Here is a 23,450-nt window from a genome sequence, read left to right as displayed (position 1 = left end):
GCGAGATTCTGCCCCAGAACGAAAATATCTCAGAATCAAGCTTTGGCACGTCAATATATTTTGACTAGTAAGGGAGAGAATAGTCTGTCATTCCAAGTGGTTGTGTCTACAAATTAAGAAAATCAATCAATGACAATTCAATACCCTGTTCTTTCTTGAAGTCTTTCGTCTTCTAAAAATTCTTCCACATCGTTGGTGTCTACTTTTCTCCAAGACTTTTTCTTATTTTTACTTAGATGTTTTCTTCTTGTGTTCTTTCCTCGCACGTTGTTCATTTTCGCGATGATAAACAAAATGCTTGCAGTTTTCAAACGTCTGCATGAACAGAAGTATGTGCTTGATTCTAAAATAATAAATATATAGTAACCTAAGATTTAATCGAGTCATTTTACGCAAGAGCACATTTTTTTAAACCTATGTATAGGGCACAAGAATGCTTTAATATCCTAAATGAAGAAATATAATCTTTTAAGTATTCAACTCGTAGTGATATTGAATTTACCGTTTTATCTTTACCCTAAAAGTATTATCTATACGAGTATCAACTAATAAAGGGGTTGTAATAGAATGCGAAATGGATTCCATTTCGCGACATAAACTTATCCCATACGAAATGGACATTTGTTTTACAATTTATGGTTAAATATATATATATATATATATATATATATATATATATATATATATATATATATGGTATTTTGTAAAGTAGGTATCCGTTGAGAACGGGCATTTATGCTTAGCGCCAGTAAAATATCGATCGCTGTACTTTTATCGGGTGCATGACAAGATATTTAAGCATTTATAAAGTGTTAAATGGGAGTGTCCATTCCTTGTAATTTAAATCCGTGGCTTTACAAATTATGGTATAACTGACATGTAATAAATATTATCATTTCTATTTAGTGACATTTAATCTGGGACTTCAAAAACATTTTTTTTTGTCCCAGGTTAAACATATGATATAAACAGAATCTTTCTATTTGTAAAAACAACAAACTGAACTATTATGGGTATTATTATACGATTATTTTCAAATGTACAAGTATAAATAATGAAAAAAGTATTACCAAAATTGTTTAAATATTAATTTTATGTCATATATCACTTGTTCGTTATTTAAATGATATTAATTAATACACTTTAACCAAAATTTAAATACAAACAAATGTCAATAAAACTCAATTTCGTAGTCGAAAAGTTCATTTCGCGAAATGGAGTCCATTTCGCATTCTATTACTACTGGTCAGGGACCATCAACCGGACACTTTTTGAACATTATTCTATACAAATTTCATAATTTTAAAGCTAAAGGTACGAAAATTTGACACAGTACAGCTAGGTTCTTCTCCTAACTAACAAACTAGTTTGTTTAGTTCTGATTATGTTGACACTTATATCCGAGGCCCGTCAAGGAGGGTATCAAAATTACCTAAATTGTACATACTACAGTACCATGTGTCCGGACAGATATGTAATAATGTTGATTTAATTCAGATAAAAGCTTTGGTGTTCTTTTTTTATTTTTAACATGACACACAATAGTTCAGCAGCAAATGCTGAAGTTTTGGATATTCTATTGTTTACTTTGCAAATAATTATTGCTGTTATATGAGGTCAGGCATTGCTTTCTTGACCCCCAAATTTCAACGTCAACATTCTTGAAATAGACATTAAAATATTACCATTTACGGAAGTTGAAATAAATTTATTTACCTAATTATAGAAGAAACATGCATTTTTTGTTGATAAAAAAGTGACTGACAACCACCACAGGCGCTAGTCACATAATCAAATATTTTACATAATCGGTCTATATATGTATATAAAGATATCTTTATATACATATATAGACCGATTATGTAAAATATTTGATTATTTGACTAGCGCCTGTGACAACCACTGAACAAAGAAAATTCTAAATCAAGCATTTTCGGGGCCGTCCGGGTTTGGTGGTTGTCCGGTTTTGGTGGTCCCCAACCAGTACCGACTATTAAAGCCATATTTTAAAACATTGGTGTTATTTTTGTTACTATTATCTTTGACAAAAATTCAAACACCGAGGTGATTTTTGTTAAACTCACGGTACTTGAAGAAACATACAAGACACAACAACACTAACAATTTACTGGCGCTGTTGCCGTGTAGTAAATACGGACACATGTCGGGAGTACAGATTTTAACCAAAAAATGACCGAACTTAATCAAGCAAGTATAGTTTCTCGTTCTCAGTTGTTTCGTAATTATGTGGAATATTTAAGTAAATCTGATCTTTTGTAAGTGATTTGATCTTCTTTCACTGACATTAAAGTTACTGTGCAATTCACTTTAAACATAGCTTTGTGGAAGTCGTAACCTTACAGATTACAATTTAACGAATATGTTCGTGCATTAATCAATTCGTACAAAACATGTACAAAGTATAGAATTTATTAAACGGAAGGAAGATACAGATTATAATATATTATTTGAAAAAGCACCACTTGATAATCATCATATCAAAGGTAATTCTATAAGGATGTAAAAGGGAAACAAGAAATTAAGAGCAGTACCAGAATTAATGGAATAGATTTACCAAATACTGTGGTATGTTCACAAACACTGAATTTGTTGAAAAGGAGACTTGATTAAGTTATGAGAAGCAAATTATATACTGTCATACCGGAAAATAGTTATTGGGTGTCAGACCTTGAGGGGTTACAAGAGATCGCTGATCTCGCGAACCTACGCTGGATAAAGTAAAGTACAGCACTCTGATTTTGTTGGTTGTCCGCACAGACATTCTACAGATCGGCGGGTCAGTCTGTCATAATAATTATAATATAATTTTAATAGACATCCAATATATGACAATGATATGTATTTTTCATAATTTGTTCAATTTCTATAATACTCTTTTTAATTGCATTTTCTGAACATTTGGATAGCAGAATAATTACAGAAAAGGTCGTGTTTTAAATTACATGAAGTGGCATATCCACCATTCTTTTATTAATTTATTTCTAGGACAAATGACCGTTTAGTTATATATCAGCATTGCTTTAAAAAGAGTTAAAAAAAAATTGTAATCATTAAAGTCGTAATCATTTATGATCACTTGATATTTATACTTGCAACCATTCAAATGCTATTTAAGACTATGGAATATGTTATGCTTGTAGAACGAAACCAAAAGAAGTGATGCCAACACTGTAAGTGATTAGCATTCTACTGACGAGGATATGTCACAAACACCAACAGAAAAAGAGATACAGACAGTTGTCCATTGGTTCCAAGGATGGAGCGTCATGCAAAAGAATGACTTTTTAAAAGAACTACTGGATAAAGCTGTTCCGTGTCACATGGATTCTTTGTTTGATTCTCTAAGATTCATGAATGTAGATGACAAACCACCAAGTATTTTTAAGTGCCAAATGAACCTGTTTAATCAATGGTTTGAAACATGGTCACAAAGTGAACGTAACATTTTTATGATCAAATTAAGAGAAGTCAGTCCAAGCTTTGTAGATGAGTTTGACAGACAACTTAACATGCAGATATCATTACAAAACAACGGATGAATTTTATGCAAGTAGGATAGTGTTATTCCATGTAAGAACCTCTTTTAAAAAGATTAGTTATTACTTTTTAGTAGTAACACTTAATGTACATGTGTTGTATATCAAATATTGAAACGTGGGAAACTGGTATATATTTTTCTCTATATTATAGTGGTGTAAAACTATTTTGAAAAATTTGAAAAAGTCTTTGTAAATTTTAGGTTATTTGAAAATTCTTGTTATTAAATGTAATGTATAAAATATTGTATATAAACTGCATGTATACCATTTGAAATGTTATTGTGCTAGTTTCATGCAGTAGTAAAATCACAAATATTCTAGTATTTTATATATTTTAAATTAACACAGCCTTTTCTCAAACATGGTTTACTGTATGCTTAATACATTTGTAATTATTACAAGTACATATACATACAGGGAATTTCATTTTTAAATTTTCTGTATGAAGCTGACGACTGAATTTGAAGACTGTAAACAACGTAAAAAGTAGAGCATTAAGTCATCAGTAATACTGTGTTATATATTTTGACGCATGTAATGGAGCAAATGTTTTCAGTTAAATGGTATTAATGAACTATGTAATTTTATTCTGTATTGACTGCTTTCAATAACATTATGCCATTATATATTGCAATTATTAATAAGACAAACAAAATGTTATTTGGTGTGACAATCTCATATTTTGTATCAATGAACCTATACATCTGAAACACGACCTTATTCATGAAGCTTATAGATAATAGAGCACTTTTATGCTCTATATAAAAATTATGCTTCATTTCGACTGTTTATCATAAAGATTAATTAAACTACGGTCGAGAAAGAATAATCTTTCATTTTATTATTTTTTTTTACAATATTATGACAGGGGTTTCATTAGCTATACGATTTTATGCGCCTGAATAAAGATGCTCACATTAAAATAATGTTGCTTAAATCACCAAGTATATTAGCGGTTCACCGTACGAAATTCCATTGTCCAAACACAAAAAAGAACATCTAAAGTATAAATTATATTGCTTCTTTTTCATCTTAAACTGACTGGAATTTAGGTGTCGGTTTTGCAATACAAGGTCACGTCTGAAAAGACATTGATAAAAGCTGTATGCGTGGCTCCTATAGTTAAAATAAACCATAAAAATAAAATAAATGCGAGTCGCATACACCAAGGCACATTGCAGATTACTTGAGTATATATATTTTATACTTTTTTATTTTATTCAATTTTAATAAAATCTTATGCAGTATTAAAAATTGTGTTTACATGAAATGCAAGCAAGAGAGAGGGTTATCCAAGATTGAAAAAGAATGTGCAGTGTATCTATAAATGCAAATCTCTTCAAAGAATTAATCGAGTTTAACAACAAAAGCGAAACTTTACTCAGTAAAGTTATGGAACAGTAGTTAATTGTTTTTAAGATAAGATAAATACATGTACATCTAGCATAAGAAACTACAACAACCAACGGCCACGCTATCTATCGCGCAACACGAGGTATTTTACATGTGAATTTATTGCTAATATATTTAGATTAAAAAATGTGTTTAATAGTTATGAAATAGAGAAAATAAGAATTCCTAAAGAAAGCCCAACACGGCAAAATTGACACTGTTGATTGAGCCTGTTCATGGACGGTACTGTAAAGTGTAAACTACCGTCCACGCCCCTAGCAGAATTCAACATTTAAACATAAGATGGTAAAATTTTGAATTTAGAAACATCCACAGATGTGTTCATACGGTGGTTATCATTGAACCTTCAATGTGACATTGTAGTGTCATTCCATGAAAAGCGGTATGTGATACCCAAGTAAACGAAAGCGTTTGTCCTAAACGAGAAACCAACACTTTCTAATCAATATACGTGTATTTTTAATTTTTGTATTTCAAAATATGCATATCCACCCAAAGATAGTCTTAAGTTGTTTTTTTCAAATGCGCAATTAAGCTTATAAACAAAAAATATTTAAACTACTTTCAAAGTTGATTTTTTAAATTGATACGTACATGTACATACCAACCCACAATGATATTGCCTGTATTAGCTCGGATTTATATTTATGATCCGTGGTATGATCTAGCAATAATTTATAAACTAAGTGTGCACCAAGTTAAGATCATTTATATTGCTAGAATGGGATGCAGGAACATCATATCAAGTAAAGTGTCAGGTAAGATGTTGAAACCTTCCAAGACAAACTTGAGACGAAGAATAATAACACCTGCCCATGCAAGACCATTAAATTACAACATCTCTTCGTACGTAAACGCCACAGGTCCTAAGAGCTAAACGCTTTGGGAAACATTGGAATTACATCCCTGAACATTTTTTCTTCTTCAAAGTATGTGTTGATGAAGTCACTGTTCCTTTCTGAAATAACAAGCTGTCAGATGAAGGGACACTTGATAGAAAGGACAAGCTGTACATAGTTACGCTTTTGTATTTCGTTTGCTCAAATGAACTCAACAAGAATAAGATTATATTTCTATAACATAATAATTAAGGGGTGTCCTTGGCCGAGTGGTTAAGGTCGTTGACTTCAAACTACTTGTTCCTCACCGCAGTGGGTTTGAATCGCGACAGGGACTTTGGATTCGCTCATGTGAGGAAGCTATCCAGCTAGCTAACGGAACGTCGGTGGTTCTACTCGGGTGCCCCTTCGTGTCTGAAATAATGCACATAAGTGCACCCGAGGTCTTTCTCCACCATTAAAGCTGGAACGTCGCAATATGACCTATACTGTGTCGGTGTGACGTAAAACCCAAACGAACAAACATACTAATTAAATGCATAAAGGCATTACATGAAACCACTGAAGTAATCTTGAAACATTATACCCAGAGCGTGTCAGAATGGATTTCGGTTTATATTTATTTGGCTGCGAATTATATAATTTAACATTAATGGTATTTCACACTCTTTGTTTATCTGATTATGTGATTTGTCAAGCTTGTAGTTGTCATGGAGATAGGCAAGTGGTCCGATGTTTATACTGCTTTTGATTAATCAGAATGGACGTTTCATTTGCTATTGAATTTTCGGTATAACATCAAAAGCATAGCATTCATTTAATAAAATATGGAACAAAGCACCATCAGGAACATACGTATATATATATGATATAATATGAGGATCTTGCAACGGCTGAAAGTACAGACCAGAGGTCGCTGCCAAGTTCCCAGTAAACAGTTGCCCCGAGACGTATGATTCTTTTTCTTGCATTTTACTTTTAAATTATATTTCGAATGAAATTACGAAAACTAACATTTCACTTACATAGTATTTTTTCTTATAATAGCGTTTGAATTAATTCTTAACGTCAAAATTACTCGATCGTATATAGACGTGTTTTGACAGTTTTTCGCCCCCTCCCTTTTTTGAGGCCTCAAACAGCGAAAAAATGCCCTATTAAGGCACAAACACTGTTTTTCGTTTGAGAAATGTTGATAAAAAAGGTGATCACTTTTTTCGGCGCTGTCCCTATCAAAAAGGTACATCAAGGGGTTGCCAGAAGGGGGATATGATCCCTTCTATTTTTGGGAGTCAGAAGGGGGCGGCAGTCCCCCTAATTGCCAAGAAAATTTTGGCCTCAGGTCGATCATATGGTAACGTGTAACCAACGTTGAAAAGCCTTTTACTGTATCTCAGTCCATTGAGAAGTTGCAGCACTTTGAAATCAGTTGTGATGGAAAAAAACAATGCAAAGTGATGTTTGGCAATTTTGAGACATCCCCCCGTTGCCATGGTAACAGGAAATTTAAGATTGAGCATGCTGTTACAAAGGCTATGGTCCAGTCAACATGTGTGCCAAGTTTCATCATTATTGAAGCATTTTTCATAGAACTTTCATAGCAGTTTGAACTTGTAACAAGAGGCTTTTCAATGAAAATGGCCATTTTTCACAATATGCTCATGAAGTAAAGGGTTAAATCTGGGACCAAAATAATTATTTGTTTGTCCCAAATGAAATACACACAGAAACGTGTTCATCTACATGCATTATATACATTTGTATATCTAAATGTTTTGATCTTTTTAGATGTGGGTTTTAAAATATATTTCATATTTTGGTGGAATAAGCTTTATATAATTATATATATAGAACGTATGCATGTATTTTATTTAAACATAAATAATGTTTATTTGAAATAACTGTTCTTATGTACTGGATATCCCAAAAACGTTTTTCTGTTTATAATTCTATATCCGCGCAATGAATGTATATATGAATTAATGCGTTCAATAATTTTACAATGATTTTATTAAAGATTGATTTTTCAAAACTGCTTGAATGGATGGCGATGGTGAGAAATATATAATACATATTCTGATTTCATTTTTTTAAGATACACTATGCTCATCTTTGGGTAAAATGCTTTTTTGCAGAAATTGAAATCTGGTAAATTCTTCCTGAATATATCTAATTTCAGTTTTGGAAGCTGCATTCCCTATTACTTGTCAAATTAATTTGGTCTATTCTTATAATAACTGCCCGTTTTTAATGTCACTATATGCAATCTGTAACAGTAATCATAGTGTGATTACCTGCAGTGTATAGAGTTTCAACATATTTTCTCCGTGTGTGTTCAAAAGATATTTGTTTTTCATTTCAAAAGAGACTGTATACTAGTTATTAGTTATATGGCCGAAGGCAATCTACAATCAGTTTGACTTCCTGTAAATTTTCACGAATGTACTTAATATAAGAAGAATTTTTGTGAGTCGTTTTAAAATTATAAACTGAAATCTGGGGATCTCATAGTCTATTCTAATATAAAACGTAAAGGATAGTTCTCGTCATTGTTAGGATCAAACTCCTCACAGTGATTACCTCCCTTGGCAGAATTGTAATCTCTGTACTGATTAAGGGGAGATCACTGTGTAGGATCGAGATTGTGTTAGGATAGTTATAAAAATCTAAGGGATAGTTCTTGCCATTATAAAATAAAATGTAAGGATAAAGTTCTAAATAAATTAAATAAACTTTTGCACAATTAATGTGGTTGATGGATTATAATGTTTATATGCAAGTTAATCAGTTTTACTTTGACCGAGTGTCCTTTTTAAAAAAAATACTTGTTGTTTCTAATATCAGATTTGACCATAATATATCTTTAAATAAATATCTTACAGATAAAATTTTATGCTCTGAAAAGGGAACATGCTTTGAATATATATGGCGTTTATGATATCATAACACTCCGCCTACCTAAACTGTTGTGTGTTGAAATTTTCACTTCATGTACAGTATAGTAACATTTTACAAAATCATAAATTTATTCATTCTGCCAGTGACCCTATTAGTGAGTATTAAATCCCACGCAGCACACTTCGTTAGAGTAATTGAATTTGGGAGTGATATAAGTTTATTTATTAAAAATACCTGACAAATATTTTTACTGGATATATTTGAAATTACAAATAAAAAAGAAAATAGTCCTTCCGCGGAATAGGGTCCTTTCCCATTTTATACCTTTGTACCGTACCGTATACCCTATACAGTGTATTAGACAAGTCACTTTCACGAGACGGAGTAGATGCAATATGGCCGAATTTCGAGTAACAACTGGAAGGGACGGGTCTAGGTCGTTTGGTGGTATGTATCTAAGTTTAAAGTAAAGATTTTTTCCGCAACTAATATTATTGACGTTATTTGAATGTCTGCCACGGAAAAGAGTCAACTCGGCCCTATACCAACTCGGCACGGGTCAACTCGGCCCACTTTACAAAAATATATATCAAAATTTACTTTCAATCCTGAAATTTCTGAAAACGTGTTTAATAACTTTAAAACAGTATTAAGGGAATTTTCTGATCCATCTAGCAAAAGTGAAGTATCATCAGCAAATTGTGTAATTTTATATTCCTCCCCATCTATATTTATACCTTTAACATCTTTACATTGTCTTATTTTTATTGCTAAAATCTCTGCACATAAAATGAAGATATAAGGTGAAATAGGATCGCCTTGTCTACAACCTCGTTTAACTTTGAAAAACTTTGATAAAAATCCATTTAAAATAACACAAGTTTCAGTATTATATAAAAATAAAGATATCCATTTTTTAGCTCAATCCGTGTATTATAAATAATTACAATAAATAGTGATAACACAAACCTAAATATTAAAGGAATAGGAATGGATGGATTGATGTCTGTCTAATATAAATATTCATCATTTAAAAAGAGGAACCATGACAGTTTTCCTATTGACATTAACCCTATAAGAGAGAAATTCGTGTTTTAAGACACTATTTTTTACTTGAGAAATAAGTTCATGGGCGCCGCCACTTTGGCGTTCTGTCATTCTCGCAGGACAGACGAGACCGAGATTGTGACGTGTTACACCCACTTCCGGTATAGGTGTACACACTGGTACAACTGAAATGTATCTTGATGAAGAAATTCTTAATTTTATTGCGTACATTATATATTATTTATGAAAACATCATATGGAACTGAATTGCTTTAATTAATTGAAGACGCCGCGACATTAATTGTTATTTGTGAATGTCCGATATTCAAGCTTGCTGATGATCCCACCACATGATTTAAGCAATGACTGCTTAATTTTCAAAGATAAACCATAAATTTAATTTGGGTACTATGAGAAACTTCTTCAAATTGACGATAAATCCTTTTATTTTGTACTTAATTTTCGCTAGACAAGCTGTCCAAATAGGGTACATCAGGTAAAATATTAACTAAATCCAATATGCAGACGCGATTTTCTGCCATTGACGCTATAAATGAGAATGGCGCAGGAAAATCGGCAGCCAGACTAATATCGTATGAAAACAAAACTGTCCGCTAGGTTATTTAGGCCCCAAGTCAAAACTGGTAGCAACAGGTTGCCCATTCCCCCCCCCCCCCATAATCACGCATATTCTCGGGTTTATCCAGTTCCCTAAAGCTTTTTTCCACGTTATTTACTTACCAAATTCCTTTCCCCGACAGATACGCATTTCTACTACCATAAATTTAATCCAATAAAACAAAAAATCATAAATCTACTTAATATTTAAAATGATTATTGGTAACTGAAAAAAAATGTGTTGCTATTTTATGACGTGCTGTAATTTACAGTATAATTTGACAGGTGTGGAACCTAATTCCCCCTAAGGTCATTCAGTTCACTGATGAAGCGTAAAAAAAATACATGTCTATTTCGTCATTAGAATATTTGACAAGGGTGATTAACCAATCAGGGCAACATTGTGCATGATCAAAAGGTCTTTCGGCACAGAGGCACACAAGGAGCAATAAAAATCGTCAGTACACAGTGTGACAAGAACATTTGGTGCAAATTAGGAACAATTAAAATGGACAATGCGCAGTATTAGACACAAGTAGTAAGAACCAGCTATTGTGTGAATAAATTATGCAAATTAGATTTTTGAGCAGCCAATAAAAATGTTTTGCCTGCAGTTAATATTAGGCTACGATTACGATGCGCAGCATCATATGTTGACAGACATGTTAACAATTTACATTTCAAAAGAGTTGCTTATTTTTTTGAAATGTGTACATCAATTATAACATATGTTCACACCTTTAAATTTGAAAGTCAGAATCGAACTGCAAAAATTTAATGATATGTACTATTAAGAACACGTTTAGTAGGGTTTTTATAATGGAAGTGGCTAGCGTACGGGCCCGTACGGCTAGCCAAAAGTTTTAGCCGTACGTGAGTCACGTACGACTAGCAAGGACACACTGTATTGGCTAGCCGTACGGCATTTTTCAAAATTTTATGGAAGTCGAAAATGCATATGTTATTTTATGACTTTAAGCGAGGATTTTAACCAAGAAACAGCATTAATTGTCTTCGGGTGTAAACTTTTTAGAGATTCATCGCCTTGATCGCTATATATCGATCTTTGTCATCGCAAGATGTCGAGAAAAAAATAGCCTTTGGTTGCATTTACACCAGAGACATAGATAACACTGATTTACACCAATTGAAATAGTTTACAAAATTTTGATCATAATCCTTTTTTGTTTCATTAAGTTTAATTTTCGACACCTTTAATATGAAAAAAACAAACAACAAACACTAAAAATGATTGTTGTTAGGCTCTTGATAATTGCGACAATTACCGACGGTACTGTATAGAAGTTTGTCCATCAAGGAACGTTTGCATGTTCCGTGAAAGGCATTCTAAAATTCTATTGTCAGTCCCTGGATAGGTTTTAATTAAGGCTAATTAATTGATTGACTGTGCTTATATGTTCGATATTTATCTACTGTTTTGAAAATTATATAATTATTTTTGCATTTCACCGGTTTTTAGCTCACCTGTCACAAAGTGACAGGGTGAGCTTTTGTGATTGCTTTTCGTCCGGCGTCCGTCCGTCGTCCGTCCGTCGTCCGTCCGTCCGTCCGTCCGTCCGTCCGTAAACTTTTACTTTAAATGACATCTCCTCATAAACCACTAAGCCAATTTCATCTAAACTTCACAGGAATGTTCCTTTGGTGGTCACCTTTAAAAATTGTTCAAAGAATTTAATTCCATGCAAAACTCTGGTTGCCATGGCAACCGAAAGAAAAAACTTTAAATATCTTCTTTTAAAAAACCATAAGAGCTAGAGCTTAGATATTTGGCATGAAACATCTTCTAGTGAGTGTCTACCAAGTGTGTTCAAATAAAAGCCCTGGGGTCAAAATTGGCCCCGCCCCGGGGGGTCATTGATTTTCCCTATATGCATATAGTAAAAACTTAAAAAATCTTCTTTTAAAGAACCCAAAGAGCTAGAGCTAAGATATTTAGCATGAAACATGTTCTAATGGGTGTCTACCATGTTTGTTCAAATAAAAGCTCTGGGGTGAAAATTGGCCCCGCCCCGGGGGTCATTGATTTTCCCTATATGCATATAGTAAAAACTTAAAAAATCTTCTTTTAAAGAACTCAAAGAGCTAGAGCGTAGATATTTGGCATGAAACATCTTCTAGTGAGTGTCTACCAAGTTTGTTCAAATAAAAGCCCTGGGGTCAAAATTGGCCCCGCCCCGGGGGGGTCATTGATTTTCCCTATATGCATATAGTAAAAACTTAAAAAATCTTCTTTTAAAGAACCCAAAGAGCTAGAGCTAAGATATTTAGCATGAAACATGTTCTAATGGGTGTCTACCAAGTTTGTTCAAATAAAAGCCCTAGGGTGAAAATTGGCCCCGCCCCGGGGGTCATTGATTTTCCCTATATGCATATAGTAAAAACTTAAAAATCTTCTTTTTAAAGAACTCAAAGAGCTAGAGCTTAGATATTTGGCATGAAACATCTTCTAGTGTGTGTCTACCAAGTTTGTTCAAATAAAAGCCCTGGGGTCAAAATTGGCCCCGCCCCGGGGGGTCATTGATTTTCCCTATATGCATATAGTAAAAACTTAAAAAATCTTCTTTTAAAGAACCCAAAGAGCTAGAGCTAAGATATTTAGCATGAAACATCTTCTAATGGGTGTCTACCAAGTTTGTTCAAATAAAAGCCCTGGGGTGAAAATTGGCCCCGCCCCGGGGGGTCATTGATTTTCCCTATATGCATATAGTAAAAACTTAAAAAATCTTCTTTTAAAGAACTCAAAGAGCTATGGCTAAGATATTGAGCATCAAACATGTTCTAATAGGTGCCTACCAAGTTTGTACAAATACAAGCCCAGGGGTCAAAATTGGCCCCACCCCGGGGGTCATTGATTTTCTTTATATGTGTTTAGCAAAAACTTTAAATCTTCTTTGAAAAAACCCAAATAGCTAGAGTTTAGATATTAAGCATGAAACATCTTCTAGTAAGTGTCTACAAAGTTTGTTCAAATAAAAGCCCTGGGGTCAAAACTGGCCCGGCCCCAGGGGTGTCATTGTTTTTAACTATATGTGTATAGTAAAAACTTTAAAAAAATCTTCTTTTAAAAAGCCCAATGAGCTAGAGCTTAAATGTTTAGCATGAAACATCTTCTTATGGGTGTCTACCAAGTTTGTGCAAATAAAAGCCCTTGGGTTAAATTGGCTCTGCAACGTTGGGGGGGGGGGGGTTGGGGGGCCTATATACAGGTGAGCGACCTCAGGGCCATCATGGCCCTCTTGTTTTCAATGTTCTTTTTATTTATTTATTCCACTCCGATAATTTTTTATTTGATCCATTGCTTTAAATTAACACAAATGATTTAATAATTCATCTTTCATACAAATAAAACAACAAATGATAAGCATGAAAATCTACAAGTTTATAAAGTTCGACTTCCATATAATTTTGAAAAGTGCCGTACGGCTAGACAATACAGTGCGTCCTGGCAGTCACGTACGACTAGAACTTTTGGCTAGCCGTACGTTTCTTTATTTTTAGCTCGACTATTCGAAGAATATGAGAGCTATTGTAGTCGCCCCAGCGTCCGCGTCGGCGTCTGCGTTGGTTAAAGTTTTTTGTAAAGTCAAATATCTCAATTATTACTTGAGATATTCAATTGAAACTTACAATACTTATTTATAGTAACAAGTTACATCAGATTGACAAGTTGGATAACTCTGCCTACAATATTGACAGAATTATGCCCCTTTTTATGCCCCCGCCATGTAATGGCCGGGGCATATAGTGTTACCCTGTTCCGTCATTCCGTCCTTCCGTCCTTCCGTCCTTCCGTCCTTCCATCCTTCCGTCCTTCCGTCCTTCCGTCATTCTGTCATTCCGTCATCATCAGTTTCCGTTCATTATCTTAAGAACGGTTGCACACATTCAACTCAAACTTGACAATAATATATGAAATTTTCAGTTTCCGTTCATTATCTCCCCAAAGGTACAACACATTCAACTCAAACTTGACATATGGATATGTCATGAGAAAATACAGGTCAAGTTCGAATTTGGTCATGGTTCGATGATTTTTGGCAGAGTTATGCCCCTTTTACTTTGAAAATAATATGAAATTTTCAGTTTCTGTTCATTATCTCCCCAAAGGTACAACACATTCAACTCAAACTTGACATATGGATACGTCAAAGGAATGCGCAGGTTAAGTTCGAATTTAGTCATGGTTCAATGATTTTTGGCAGAGTTATGCCCCTTTCACTTTGAAAATAATATGAAATTTTCAGTTTCCGTTCATTATCTCCCCAATGGTACAACACATTCAACTCAAATTTGACATATGGATATGTTTTTGAATGCCCAGGCCAAGTTTGAGTTTGGTCATGGTTCAATGGTTTTTGGCAGAGTAATGCCCCTTTCACTTTGAAAATAATATGAAATTTACAGTTTCTGTTCATTACCTACCCAACAGTGTTACATATTCAACTTAAATTTGACATATGGATATGTCAAAGGAATGGGCAGGTCAAGTTGGAATATGGTCATGGTTTGATGATTTTTTGGCAGAGTTATGTCCCTTTCACTTTGAAAATAATATAGATACATCTTAGGAATAAGCAGTTTAAGTTTGAATTTGGTTGTAGTTCAATGATTTAAGACAAACTTATCTTTCCTGAATGTTGGAAAAATTTTGAACTTTCAGTTTCAGCACTCTTACTTTTAGCCATTATTTTGGCTACAAATATGCAATATGCTATTTTTAAAAGGTTTAGACTGAATAGTTTCAATGCCTTGAACATTTTATGAAAATGGTTTGTGTTAACATTGAAAAGTTTTAAGGGCTTTAAACTTAAAATGAAAAAAATAATTAATGCACCATCTGAAATTTTGGCTGCATGCGGGGGCATCCGTGGCATGATGACACATTTCTAGTTAACTTAGAAATTTTGGTTAAAGTTTTTTGTAATGTCAAATATCTCAATTATTATGCCCCCATTTCGAAGAAAAGGGGGTATATTGCTTTGCACTTGTCGGTCCGTCGGTCCGTTGGTCCGTCGGTCCGTAGACCAAATGGTTTCCGAGTGATAACTAAAGAACCCTTAGGCCTAGGAACTTCAAACTTGGTATGGTGATTGGTCATGACCAGCAGATGACCCCTATTGATTTTGGGGTTAAGGGGTCAAAGGTCAAGGTCACATTGACCTTGTAGGTAAAAACGATTTCCGATCAATAACGAAAGAACCCTTAGGCCTAGGAACTTCAAACTTGGTATGGTGATTGGTCATGACCAGCAGATGACCCCTATTGATTTTGGGGTTAAGGGGTCAAAGGTCAAGGTCACATTGACTTTGTAGGTAAAAACGGTTTCCGATCAATAACGAAAGAACCCTTAGGCCTAGGGACTTCAAACTTGATACGGTGATTGGTCATGATCAGTAGATGACCCCTAGTGATTTTGGGGTTAAGGGGTCAAAGGTCAAAGTCACATTTACCTCTTAGGTAAAAACTGTTTCCGATCAATAACTAAAGAACCCTTAGGCCTAGGAACTTCAAACTTGGTATGGTGATTGGTCATGACCAGTAGATGACCCCTATTGATGTTGGGGTTAAGGGGTCAAAGGGCAAGGTCACATTGACCTTGTAGGTAAAAATGCTTTCAAATCAATAACTTAAGAACCCTTTGGCCTAGGAACTTCAAACATGGTATGGTGATTGGTCATGACCAGCAGATTGACCTATTGATTTTGGGGTCAAGGGGTCAAAGGTCAAGGTCACATTGACCTTGTATGTTAAAACGGTTTCCGATCAATTAACTAAAAACGCTTAGGCCTAGGAACTTCAAACTTAGTATGATGATTGGTCGTGACCAGCAGATGACCCCTATTGAGTTTTGGGTCAAGGGGTCAAAGGTTAAGGTCATGATCAGTAGATACTTGATAACCCTTATTAATTGTTTGATCACTGGGTCAGAAGTCATGCATAATAACCTTTTCACATGACTAATTGGCTGCTGATAGGGGGCATACATGTTTTACAAACATATCTTGTTACTTGAGATATTCAATTGAAACTTACAATACTTATTAATAGTAACAAGGTACATCAGATTGACAAGTTGGATAACTCTGCCTATAATATTGACAGAATTATGCCCCTTTTTAACTTAGAAATTTTGGTTAAAGTTTTTTGTAAAGTCAAATATCTCAATTATTGCTTGAGATATTCAATTGAAACTTACAATACTTATTTATAGTAACAAGGTACATCAGATTGACAAGTTGGATAACTCTGCCTACAATATTGACAGAATTATGCCCCTTTTTAACTTAGAAATTTTGGTTAAAGTTTTTTGTAAAGTTCAATATCTCAATTTTTGCTTGGGATATTCAATTGAAATTTAAAATACTTATTTATAGTAACAAGGTACATCAGATTGACAAGTTAGATAACTCTGCCTACAATATTTGCAGAATTATTTGCCCCTTTGAAACTTAGAAATTTTGGTTAAAGGTTAAAGGTCTTCAAAGATATTTACTTGAAACTTTACACATGCACTTAGGGTCATAATTGTATGTCACTGACCAAGTTCCATAACTCTATCTTGCATTAAGGCTGATTCATATCCCCTTTTCTGTTAAGTCTCTTGGTTAATGTTTACATGCAAGTTTTACATAACTCAATAACTAATAAAGATATTTATTTAAAACTTCACATATGCATTTAGAGTCATAATTGTAGGACACTGACAAAGATCCATAATTCTATCTTGCATTTAGGCTGACTTTTCTCCCCTTTTTCAACTTAGAAATTCATGGTAAAGTTTTGCTTGTAAGCTGTTATCTCAATAACTACTAAAGGGTTTGTGCCATTTTTGGGACAATTTTATGCATTCATGATAATAAAGCAGTGATTTACTTGATAAAACATCTTAATAACAAGCCTTTGTACCTTTTCTGTCAAATTGTGTATTCATAGGTAATTAGTATTATTATACTCAATAAAACACCCTTGTGACATTACCTTCCGAATTATAAGTAAAGCCAATACTGTATAACTAGACTCTCTCTAAGGCCTATAACATGAATTTATAAAAGAAAATTAGCCCTTTTGTGAACTTAAAAAATTTAACATTATCAAGGCTCTTTTACTATCAAGCACTTAGAATAGTCGAGCGTGCTGTCCTTCCGACAGCTCTTGTTTATTATTATTATTATTTATTTTTTTTTGATATTGTAACGTTTTTTGAACCATAAAAAAATCTCCTCTACACCTCTTGTGAAAATTAAATTGTCTGGTCAACACTTTATTATATTAATATTTCCTTACGATTCAACTAGATTTATCATGAATCTAAAGATGTGGGGAAATGACATCACGCGCACCTGTTTTTATACGGCCAATACACAAACATGGCCGCGCTTACTGATTTATAGAAATCGGTGATTTAGCGATTTAAATTTTGTTATCATTCGTTTAATATTATTATTTGGCGGCAGAAAATTTGCAGATTTATTATTTATAGTATTCTTTTTCTGAAATCAAGTTTTTATCCTAACCTTGTCTTTCCCTTTAATAATTGAATTTTTAAGTGGGCCGAGTTGACCCGTGCCGAGTTGGTATAGGGCCGAGCTGACTCGGGGGCCGAGTACGTTTTAGGGCCGAGCTGACCCGGATTCGTCTGCCACCAATGGATAATTTCATAATATTGAAAGTCAACCTGAATTAATCGGTCATGCCCACTTTCTGTTTCATAAATGAGGAGCTTTATGACGTTGGAACATAAACAGTAGTTCATTCTTTGTTGACTCTAGGCTTTTGAAAAATATTGCTGTAATGATATGATGATAATATTTGTTGATATCAGGTCAACTCGAATGCACAGGCACGAGTATCGGACCTGGGATGAAAAAATAAGACCAGATTGATAATAAAACCTGTGTTCATCTTAAAAGTGTCAAAAACCAAAAAAAAAATGTAAATAATGACCCCCTTTAAAAATATACTATAAGTTAAGAGAAGGCCGGAAACTCCAGATTCGAGCCTACTAGCAAGGGATTCATTTCCCAAGCCGTTGTGAAAACAATTGGCCAGACAATTAAAAAAAACTTTTATCACTATTTCATGTTTGTATTAAGCTTCCAAATGAGACCGACCCCAAGTTTCTAGCCCTTCCCGTTCATGAAATATCTATCAGGAAACAAGCGAATTTGTGCTAAAAATCCTTGGTAGACAGAATTGAGGCACAACGATTCGGTACGTAAACATAAACTAATACATGTTTGTCAGCTGAGTACAGGTCAAAATCACTTGAATTTACTAAATAATATTACTAAATACATTAAGTTGGACCACTCACAACCGTCAGTAGCATCTGATACACATAATATTCGAGTTTCAAACATTTACACGGTCTTTCAATCACTTTCTACGCCATTAAGCATCCTTCTGTGAAACGTTGTGGTTTCTTTGCTATTGGCCAATCAGAAGACTCGTTACAAAATATCGAACAGCTGAGAAAGGAATCTAAAGACCGTGGAAAGGTTTGAAATTCGAATTTTACGTGTATCAATTGCTACTGACGGTTGTGAGTGGTCCAACTTAATATATTTAGTAATATTATTTAGTAAATTCAAGTGATGCAATACAATTGAGCAAGTGTTTGAAGTTAACACATGACATCTTTGGGTGTTGTCAGTTGGGGACTAAACAATGAACAGCAATAAACAGATGTATTAGTGGTGATGCATTAAAATAGGACCAATCATGACATACTAAGCGCATAAATTAGTTGGTATGTCTGTGAACATGTTGACACAATTTTGCTTTACAAAAGTGTGCCGCCAAAAGTGTTGCATGTTTTGATGTTTACAATTGACAAATCATCGGGAATGAAAATATGTAGGTAAATGAGTTTATATAACAATCTTATTAACAGTGATTTTTTCACTGTATTTTACAGTCAAATACAGGCTGTTTCCCCTAGCCAAAAATAGGTATATTTTCCCCTAAAAATATTAATATTTTCCCCTAAAATGCCTCATGCTTTGTATGCTCCCCGAAAATTTTCGGGGGAGCATATAGTCGGCGCCTTGTCCGTCTGTCCGTCCTTCCGTCTGTCCGTCCGTTGTCTTGTCCGGAGCATAACTTGAAAACCCTTGGAGATAATTAGTTGAAACTTCATACAGTGGTAGAGGGCATTGAGGGGGAGTGCAGTGTCAAAGAACCATAACTCTATTTTGCCCGGTTTTTGAATTATCTCCCCTTATAGAAAAATCTTGTCCGGGGCATAACTCTAAAACTATAAGAGATATCAACATGAAACTTTGTAGGTGAATAGATCTCAATGGGTAGATGTGCAGTGCATAAGAACAATAACTCTTTTTGTCCTAATTTTGGAGTTATTGCTCTTTGTTTATTTTAACACTTTGAACTTTGTCCGGACCATAACTCTAAAACTATAAGAGATATCAAGATGAAACATTGTAGGTAGATAGATCTCATTGAGTAGAGGTGCAGTGCACAAGAATCATAACTCTGCCTTGCCTAATTCTGGAGTTATTGCCCTTTGTTTATTTTTACTTTTTGAAATTGTCCGGGACATAACTCGGAAATCATAAGAGATATCATCAAGAAATCAAGAAAACTTGTAGGTTGATAGATCACATTGATTAGAAGTGCAGTGCAAAGAACAGTAACTCTGCCTTGCCTAATTTTGGAATTATTGCACTTTGAACTTTTTCCAGGGACATAACTCTGAAACTACAAGAGGTGTACTTTCTGTGTCCAAAACCTATTCGGGGAGCATCACCCGGCTCAAACCGGGCTCTTGTCTTTACCAGAACCATGACTTAACAGCATCTGACTGATATCAGCTAGAAGACAGAAATCTGTCTCTATAGATAGCCTCTGCTGTGTACCATGCATGTTAAATTGAATTGAAAGTTATTTTGTTCATAAAATGTGGGTAAATTTCATTTTCAGTTGTTTGAATTTGATTTCAGGTTTCCCCTTTTTCTAATTTATTGCGCTATATTTTCCCCTTCAGAAAGCCACAGGTTGTTTTGTAAATTGGGGAAAAAAATCACTGTTATTGGTGCTATATCTGGTGATGGTTCTATAATATAATTTATATTAAAGACAGGGAGGACTGTTAGAGGCAGACAGAGAGGATAGTAGCTTGAAATAAGACAGACTGTGCATCAATATCAAGCACAAATTATTATAAATTATAACAGGATATTTTTTCGTTTGAGTGAAATATGGAATATATTTTCACGAAACATGATAAAATGCCACATATTTTCACGAGCCGGGACGGCGAGTGAAAATGTGTGACATTTTATCATGTTGAGTGAAAATATATACCATATTTCACGAAAAACGAAAAAATAACCTTTTTATTTAATTTCATTATCAAAGAAAACGGTTACGAACCCTATTGCTTGCTACGCAACTGCAATTGTACAGCGAAAAGCAATATATTATTGCGTCTTGCTTTGCACGCGATATTTGGCGCTACATTGTGACGTCACGTAAACAACTGTTTAAACGTCTGTACAGCGTTAATTACTGAATTAAAGATATTGGTGTTCGGATTAATTTTCTTAGTTAGACCATTTTCTATCATTCTAGATAGTTTTCAAAACAAAATTCAAGAAAAATTTGTTTTGTATTTATCAGATTTTTCAAACAAAATGGCGAAAGAAGTCCATTGAAATAAATATGAGTTTTGACTCCGCCCACTTTCATATTTATATCTCATATTTATTTTTAAAAAAATATGAAATATATTTGACTGATATAGCACCATATTTCATGGGTAAAATTAAATAATATGTAATATTCAACATGAAACATTGAACTTCACACCTTTTATTTCAAAAGTTGTGTGTAGATAAATCGGGAATTTCAACATGAAACATTTACTTTCAGAGCATGATGACAGATGGTCTGATGATGGTGGTTCTAGGCGATCGCGTGGTCGTGGTGGTTACAGAGGAAATAGAAGGTCATTTTACAACAAAAGTATGAGTTAACAGTGTTATTATTAAGAAAATTTACTTGATTCTTCATATCATACTAGTACTGGTTAGTTCCAGGAAACAGACTCAAAAATGATTTATATAAGCTGCAAAAACTTGTTTAGCAATGAAGCTTAAGTAGATATGTTTAAACTAACAATTGATAAGTTTTTTGACTTTATAAATATTATTTTTTTAGTTATGTGGAAACTTTACATGATACTCAATTTGTTTTCTACATAATCTATACAAGTAAATGTATAAAATGGTTCAAACTTGATATATTAACTATCTGTTACCAAAGTTATTATGTATACATTGTCTTTAAAAATGGTGCCTTTTGGAATATTATTAAAAACTAGTTTTACATTAAATTTTAAAAACTTCATAGCATATTAAAATATGAATTTAATCTTTTAGGAACACATGGGTTCAACAGTTACAACAGAAGAAATCCTAGTAATTCATTTAGAAGCAGAGGCAGGGGAAGAGGTGGGCCAAACCCTAGAAGTCGTGTAGATGATGAAGGAGATGATTATATGGGTGGTGATACTGCTAATCAGCCAACACAGAGTAGATAGTAAGTTAGCATTTCTGTTTGATGTATTAAAGCAAATTATAATTGAAACTTTAAACTTTTGTTCAAGAATGAGGTTTTATTTAATTATTAAGAAGATGAATTAACTTACAATTTCAGTATCTTTGAATTTCATTTTTTGATTAATTCTGTTTATTCTCATCCAGCAATCCATATAACCGACCAAATAAAGGTGGTTTCCATGGCAAGAATGGAAGATACGACAACAGCTCTAATAATAGAAGTTAGTATCAACTAAACAAAATTATTAGTTTCTTTCTGTTATATTGATAAGTTATTGTTTAACTTTTAAGATAATTTTGTGTGTGATTAGAATGAATAATTTAAACTGAAGACTTTTCATAAAAAAATCATTAAAGGATATAAAGCTATATCTTATGAAATATTTTGATACAATTTATCAACAGTAAAATTATTCCATTTTTATATGGTTGATTCCCAAAAAAGTTTAACATAGAATGTCTCTGTTATTTAATACACATAAAAAAGTACCGGTACATAAACAGAATAAAATGTTCCGGAACAAAATATTAGTTTGCTTTTTTTAGCTCACCAGAACCGAATGTTCAGGGTGTGCTATTAGTATCAAAGGGGGATGCTCTGGCGTTCGGCATCCGTCGTCATGCGTCAACAGTCATCTTCTTCTCTGAAACTGTTGGGCAGATTTACTTCAAATTTGGTCTGTAGCATCCTTGTGACAGTCACACTTGAATTTGCTCATGTCATTTCAATTGGCCCCTTTTAGAGGTCAACAGAGCTAAAAATATAAAAACCTTTAATCATCTTCTACCACAGAACTAATTGATGGATGATCACCAAACTTTGTCTGAAGCATTCTTGGGTAGTCTTTTTATTAAGTTTGCTCATATTAAACTGATTGGCCACTTTTGGGGGTCTCTAGGGCTAAAAATAGAAAAACCTTTAAACATCTTCTACAGAACTAATTGATGGATGATCACCAAACTTTGTCTGTAGCATCCTTGGGTAGCCTTTTATCAAGCTTGCTCATATTAATTCAATTGGCCCCTTTTAGGGGCCGCTAAAGCCAAAAATAGAAATACCTTTAAACATCTATTTCTACAGAACTAATTGATGGATAATCACCAAACTTTGTCTGTAGTATTCTTGGGTAGTCTTTTATCAAGTTTACCTGACAATTGAAAATAAAGACAAACTTTTACACTTACAGAATGAATTGACTGAATTAAGAAATAGAAAAATAAGAGGTGCTATGATAAGGTCAAGGTCACAATGGATTGAATCTGGAGAAAAGCCTACTAGTTATTTTTTAAACTTAGAGAAAACACATTGTACAGATAAAGTTATTCCTTTTCTAGAACTTGATGATGGATCCTTTATATATGATCAGAAAGATATTCTTACAAAGACATGTAGTTATTATGAAAATTTATATAAAAATGTTGATATAACTGAAGAATCTAAAATTGATATGGAATTCGAAAATTGTAATGTTACC

At 33.6% G+C, this 23,450-nt stretch overlaps 1 protein-coding gene across 1 annotated transcript in view; it reads left to right on the top strand.

The window, feature by feature from the left end:
• The first annotated feature begins 9,025 nt into the window (after positions 1-9,025).
• The window catches only part of LOC132721883 (nuclear RNA export factor 1-like), a 41,980-nt gene continuing 27,555 nt past the window's right edge, over positions 9,026-23,450 (top strand). Inside the window, exons 1-4 of the mRNA XM_060706258.1 lie at positions 9,026-9,157; positions 21,287-21,379; positions 21,796-21,955; positions 22,120-22,196. Of these exons, the coding sequence (XP_060562241.1) occupies positions 9,106-9,157; positions 21,287-21,379; positions 21,796-21,955; positions 22,120-22,196 (382 nt within the window). The 5' untranslated portion in view covers positions 9,026-9,105. The remainder of the gene's footprint in view (positions 9,158-21,286; positions 21,380-21,795; positions 21,956-22,119; positions 22,197-23,450) is intronic.

The sequence above is a fragment of the Ruditapes philippinarum genome, unplaced genomic scaffold (assembly GCF_026571515.1).
Source record: "Ruditapes philippinarum isolate M1 unplaced genomic scaffold, ASM2657151v2 ctg1675_1_1_1_1, whole genome shotgun sequence".
In the NCBI taxonomy this organism is placed as follows: domain Eukaryota; kingdom Metazoa; phylum Mollusca; class Bivalvia; order Venerida; family Veneridae; genus Ruditapes; species Ruditapes philippinarum.
This window is presented reverse-complemented; position numbering and strand designations above follow the sequence as displayed.